General features: G+C 41.3%; 1 protein-coding gene across 1 annotated transcript; it reads right to left on the bottom strand.

The window, feature by feature from the left end:
* Positions 1-700: 700 nt before the first annotated feature.
* On the bottom strand, positions 701-4,280 carry MGP (matrix Gla protein). The gene is made up of 4 exons (XM_031028637.1): positions 4,123-4,280; positions 2,425-2,457; positions 1,514-1,589; positions 701-1,081 (listed from the first exon to the last, which is right to left on the bottom strand). The coding sequence occupies exons 1-4, from the start codon at positions 4,181-4,183 to the stop codon at positions 940-942; spliced, it is 312 nt and encodes a 103-aa protein (XP_030884497.1). The 5' UTR covers positions 4,184-4,280; the 3' UTR covers positions 701-939.
* Between the last annotated feature and the right edge of the window lie 2,234 nt (positions 4,281-6,514).

Here is a 6,514-nt window from a genome sequence, read left to right on the forward strand (position 1 = left end):
TCATAAAGTACTTGAGTTTTCAGCTGGATTTTGAAGGATTAGAAAGATTATCCACTAAGGAGATGAAGGCAGTGGGCCTACCAAAAGGAATGGATGTAAAAGTTGGACATGAATGAGTTCTCATGGAAGAGAAGAGCAGTTTGAAGTGGGATTGAGAAGTCCTGGGCTCTGTCTCGAACTACCAAGCAGGAGACTCTGGAGCCTCATCTCCTCGTTGGCAAACCAAGCTTAAGGGAGATATAGATCATCTTGCCTGGCTCCAAAACTCCATGACTGAATTGTTTAAACATCTCTGGTGATTGTGAAAGCAGACATTTTCTTGGCCCAAGTGAGTTGAAACTGTGACATCTTAGGAAATGATAACACTCAAGATATTATGATGAGGGTGATGAGCCAGGATAGAGCCTGGAATCCACACAGAAGGAATTTAGGGTCATTTAAAGTTTAGGAGCAGGAAAATCATGATTAATCACCTCTGAGGTTTGAAAACTCTGGAAAACGTATAATAGGTGGCATTCACCAATCCCAAGATAGAGTCTAGACAACTTATGGCTGAATGTCTTCTAAGTTTCATTCTTTCTATGTAATTATGTTTCTAATCAACACTAGAATATGATTAACAGAATTTCCTATTCTGGGTTAGGTGGGCCATGGTTTAAATATCTCAGCACTTTTTCCAGAAGAAATCAGACTCACAAAATGAAAGTATCCAACCAACAGTTTATTGTGTAATAATCACACATCTGAACTCCCTCTTGACCTTTCCCTACATTGCTCTTTCACTGCCTATCAACCTGGGGGCAGGAAGGAGGGTAGCAGTCAGACAAGAACATTTAAGAAGGAAGCAATTCGTATGTGTTTATGTAGGTCAATGATGCTACTGCAAAGGAATACAAAACCAGGCACCAGACTCTGGAAAGAAAGAGACTTTTTCCAATCTCATTTGGCCCCTCGGCGCTGCCTGAAATAGCGATTGTAGGCAGCGTTGTATCCATAAACCATGGCATAGCGTTCACAAAGCTTGAAGTCATCACAGGCTTCCCGATTGATCTCATAGGCAGGCTTGATGCTTTCTCTGATCCTAGAAAGTGGGGGGGGGGGGGGGATGGAAAGAGGCCCAAAATGAGAAGCATAAATAGAGTAGGAAAAAAAAAAAAAGGAAAAGGGGAAAAAAAGAAAGAATAAGAAAATATAGGAGAGAGATCCCATTCATCCCCCAATATTAGAGGTACTTAACAGGGGGAAAGGTGGAATGGGGACTTTTTTTTAGCGAAAATAGAAATTTTCTTTCTGTCCTCCTTTCCCTTCTCCCTCCCTCTGCTTTCTGGGTCTTTCACAAGCTAGTCTTCTTGAAATCCAGTTGTTTTCTCTATATTGTTTTTTAAATTCTATGATTTGGGGATACAATTAGAAATAATACATATGATTTAAAAAAACGGGTTTCTCATTCTGTTCAGATCAGGGATGCTACATTGGGAAAAATTACCTCCCCTCATCAAGTTTTGTTACCCACCTCTCTTGGGCTTTAGCTCTCCATCTCAGTTGCGGGGATATAAAAGTATTAGCATTTCTCCTGTTAATGAAGGGATCTTAAAAGAAAAAATAAAAAATTGCAGTTTTAGGAAAGCAGTAGTTGGAGATATTTCCATGAATATTCCCTGACATAAGTATATTTGAAAACTCATTAACTCATGCATTTCATGTAACTAGAGATCTTACAAAAGTCAGAGGGAAAGATAAAGCGGGTTTCATAAACTGCCTGATCAAAAGAAATCAGTATATGTTTTTTTAGAGATTTGTTACATAGGCCCCAGTTATTTTTTTTATTTCGCCTATGGGCAATTGCTTTGCCTTTCTCAATTTGGTATTCCTGGTCAGTGTGTGTTTAATTCCTGTGAGGAGAAATTTTCTCTGTCCTGAGGACTTGTAAAGCATAACTTTAGATTACCAGAAATAGACTGTGTAAATATTATGAAAATAATGAACAAATTGAAAATGAGAGTGGTATGTTACTTCTTCCTATACTCAGTCTTTGTAAGTCCAGATACTCAATAGCATTCCACATGCTGACGACCGTGGTTTCCCAGCTGACTAGCCCTCTAATTCCCTAGTTTGCCATTTGTCATTACTCCTTGTTTTCCATCTGTGTGGTTGATGTGGTGCCAGCTTAGAATTTCCAAATGCCTCCAACTCTGTTGAATGCAGCTTCAAGGCCATATTACACTATTTCAAGCTTCAACAATTGCTCATTTGGAGATTTTTATAGTCATTAGATTTTTAAATTTACTTTAGTTTTCCCAAAAGAGACCCCCTCTTTCCCTTCCCTATTTGACCTCCATATATTACCATTTTGTCAATTTAAGAATAGGAAGAGAGATTCTTTAAAGCATGAGATTTAAATAAGGAAGTCAAATGTTTACTTACTAATTTCATAGGATTCCATGCTTTCATGAGATTCTGGAATAAAAAAAAGATTCATTTGATTGTTATTTATCACACATGGCAACGGTCTAAATTTAGGGAAGGAAGGAGAGAAAAGAGTCAAAAAGATGTGAAGAATATAGTGAGCAGTGTGATTATTACAAATTTCAGGCATTAGGATTTATGAATTGTTTCTCTAGCTCTGTCCTTGGTGTAGAGATCTTTACACTTTAGTTTTTTCTGTTGTTGAAGGAACCAGTGGTTAAAAGTTAAAAGTGGTCTTGGTTAAAAGTTCCCAAGGGCTACGAGGTCTTCAGGCTAGTGAAATAAGATAATTTAAGTGCTACACACAGATTTCCAGAGAGGCTTCTTCTCTGATTCATTTGAGACCTGCCCAAGAGCAGGGTTGAGAAAGGGACAGAGGGGTCCAAAAAATAGCCCAGGTCCTCCAGGCAGTGTGGGGAGATGGTCAGCTGGGCTCTACCAGGATAGGTCTCGAAGAGGTTCCTAAAGGCTCTTAGGAACCTGTATGAACTTGGCAGCCACAGAAACCACTGGCTCCAGCTGACAACTCCCACTGGGCTGCAGCCAGTTCAGAGGAAAAACTGAGCTGGTGCCAAAGCAAAAGTTTTCTTCTTTCTACCACTTTCCTGTGCATAGTAGGTAAATTTGGCAATAAGAGGTTTGTATTTGCAAGCAAGTGATTTTATTTCAAAAATTAAAAAGGAGATGAAAACACCAAATCCTCTGATACAGAAACCATGTGAATAATTTCAAGAGTCAGAAGAAAAGTACTAATGGTTGTTAATACAATTGAGGTTTAAGGGCATCTAAATATCCAGATAATTGAAGCGTAAGACAGATCGAAACTAATCTTACTTCAGTTTTTCTTTCGTAAGCTTTGAACAGACACGGATCTAGTTAACAACGGAGAGAAACCAGGTGGAATTTATCTTTTGACAATCGAAATTATACAATCCGTTTTTTCTCTGAGATTCTTTAAATGCGAAACTCTATTTTTTTTTTTAAAGGTTTTTATTTATTTGACAGAGAGAAAGACAGCCAGAGAGGGAACACAAGCAGGGGGAGTGGGAGAGGGAGAAGAAGGCTTCCAGCGGAGCAGGGAGCCTGATGTGGGGCTCGATCCCAGGACCCTGGGATCATGACCTGAGCCGAAGGCAGACGCTTAAGGACTGAGCCACCCAGGCGCCCCCGAAACTCTATTTTTAAATTAATTCACTGAACGAATGTAGGAAGTTCATGAGATTGTCCTGTTCCTGCAGAGGGCTAAACTTAACACTTCATGTGAAACTGATTTTCTTAAAGGTGAGTGATTTCACTAATACCTTTAACGAAATGTTACAGAGTATAAATAAACATCCCCCAAAATGGGAACTCAGGGGGCTGGGAATTTGATATCTTCTTTCTGTAACAGCAAAGTTTCTAGGTGTATAGCGACTTACCATAGACAGGACCTGCTTGTTAAGTTGCCTACAGAAATCTGGATATTTCGGATGTGAAGAAGACTTGATGGGACAAATCAGTGTCCACGGGGCTTGGGAAATGTTAAATTGATGGTACTTTAAGATTCTATTAGAGAGAGGGGGGAGAGGAGGAGGAGGGAGGGAAAAGAATCAAAATAAACTGAAATCAGAGGCAGAAGAGAAAACCTAGAGAAGTGGCAGGAGAGAGGTTTCTCACCATAGCACAGAGCTGCCATAGCCCAGGCAGCCAGAAGGCAGGGAAGGAGCAGGCTCTTCATGGTCTCTCTGTGTCCCGTGGGTTGGTCTCACTGGCTTTTGCGGCAGCAGAGGGGACAGAGGCTCCTGCAGGCTGTTTGCGAAAGGCTGTGGAGGTTTTATAAGAACGAGAGCAGCTGAAAGGGGAGGAAGCAGTGGGAGGGGGCCAGAGAAGGTGGAGACTGGTTGGCCCTAAACTTGCACTGGGACTTTTCCCAAATCCTCATTCCTTCCAGCTATTATCTACTCTGGGTGGGCAGTTTTCCCTCACTCCTGGACCAGACGGTGCTATAGCAGGATGGTGTCCTGCTACAGACGTGGCCGCCCTAGGTTTGGGGCCAGACCCGGGCAAAAGTCCACAGGAAAGGGAGTTGCCACAAACACGTGTTTGCCTTTCTAATTCCTTCTCCAATCCACTCTCCTGGCCCTGCCTGCAGGTCTGGTGTGCAGACGGAGCTGAAGTGTTCCACTTGCTCCCCTGATGGATGGACGAGCAAAGGACTTCGCTTCATAAACTGGTTCTAATGTAGACTTATTTTCCCAGTAGGGTTGAACTAACAGTCCTGGACCAATTGCATATGGGCCCAGTGATATGCAACTTTTGCGTTTTTTCCAAGTGCTCAGCAGGGCAGAGATGTTCAGTGATGCCCTGAGTTCTGTTTCCTCAATTGGCTCCATCGTAACTTGCCCATCCAGTTTTGTGTCTTGAGTCCAATCCTGTGCCCCAAAGCCCTCTTAGGCTGGATGTCACTGATCTAAAGTGCAGCAAAAATAAAAGGGTAGCTATCTCTCATTTTCTGAAGGCATTGTCCTGATAATGAACTAATTCGATATGCTCTTAGTGAGCGAAAGATGAGAGGCAAGGAAGTGTGCTGGGTGCTGTGGGGAGATCTAGAGACAAACAAGACACGTCCCTAAGGGGGTAAGTAATAGCTACTTACTATATTCATTTTGTGCTTTAGCTGCCATGTGTCCTCAAACATAGATTTTTCACAAACACACACTTCCATTATACCATTATACCCTCAGTAGCAGAAGTGCTGTTTCTTTTCTTGCAGGAGGAGGATTGTAATTTGGTGCCTCTGGTTATCTTGTAGACAGAGCTTTTTTTTTTTTCTTCTTCTTCTTCTTGGACAATCAGAAAACCTTTTCTATCAAGATGTGTCTCAGCTGTCTGGTACCCCAGAGTCCTCTTGGCAGACAGAGAGGCCTGAGTCACAGAGCAGCAGACTGTAGATGAGCTAAAGCTGCAGGACCACTCACTTGGCTGGAACAGCAAAAGGGTTGGCTTGGGAGTAGGTGGGTATAGTTTTCAATAATAATTTATTTCAAGGAGCAGTGACGGACAACTAGGTGAAGCCACATGCCTCATTCTTTTTGTCTTTTTGGGGTGCACTTTCCCTCCCAGCCTCCACCTTCTGAAGAGCTTTTATAAATACTAAAGGATTCCCTGTTAAAGGAAATAGTTCACAATCCTTGTAATTGGAAGGATTCATGAGTTGTGAAGGACCAATAAGTGTCAGGGTTTCCCCTCCAGATTTTGTCATATCGAGAGATATATTCTTCGTGATAAAATCCTAAAGACGACCTCAAAAAGAAGACAAGGTATGTTCATCCCTGATAAATTCATCCATTGTGATTTCCAGTCACAAGATTGGTGGTTGTCTTCTTCTTTAAATCATAAACTTGCTCTCAGGATTGGCTTCAGTGCCCTTTTTCCAAGATAAATCATCCAAATCATTATATTTGCAAAAGCCAGTTTACTACGTTGCATTTACTACATTTACTACATTGCTTGTTTTGGGAAAACAAGCTAGCTGTGGCTTGTTCATGTAGCATTTTACATGTACTAAACTCCGTTACTAACCCCCAATTTATATGAAATGAAGCAAGTTTGGTTTCAGTGTTTTATCCCTAAAATGAGTAGGATACTTCACCTCTCCCACCCTATCTCCGGAATTAGAGAAGTCTGTCTTTTCCAGCTACAAACATGTGCTCTGTGATGTACGTTAACTTGGTCTTTTCTGGCCAGATTCCGCACGTCTCCTCCACTCCCAAGTTCAAATGAAAGCTGTGCTCTGTCTGCCTTCTGACATTGCAATTGTTTATTCTTACACTCTCTGAACCCAAGTGTCAAAATCTTACACTTCTCTTTCCAACATAAGCTTCCACCTTTCTTCACAAGTTGTTTTCATCACTGCTTCCACTGGCTTCCCTAAACTTTTTTTTTTTTTCACACTGCAATAGTTAATTTTATTTGTTCAAGGGCTCATATTGCAAGCATTAAACCAAGCATGGGCTTTGATTTTGTGAGCTCAGATTCACATATTTAGGAAGATAAAAGCAAACTGTGA

This window comes from Leptonychotes weddellii, chromosome 5 (assembly GCF_054177405.1).
Source record: "Leptonychotes weddellii isolate Sample4059 chromosome 5, ASM5417740v2, whole genome shotgun sequence".
Lineage (NCBI taxonomy): Eukaryota > Metazoa > Chordata > Mammalia > Carnivora > Phocidae > Leptonychotes > Leptonychotes weddellii.

Excerpts from the sequence above, each read along its gene's own strand:
- MGP (XM_031028637.1), bottom strand. The coding sequence starts at position 4,183 with ATGAAGAGCCTGCTCCTTCCCTGCCTTCTGGCTGCCTGGGCTATGGCA. Across the intron at positions 1,590-2,424 it reads CATGGAATCCTATGAAATTA|ATCCCTTCATTAACAGGAGA; the intron begins GTAAGTAAACAT and ends TTTTCTTTTAAG. Across the intron at positions 1,082-1,513 it reads AGAGCTAAAGCCCAAGAGAG|GATCAGAGAAAGCATCAAGC; the intron begins GTGGGTAACAAA and ends CCCACTTTCTAG.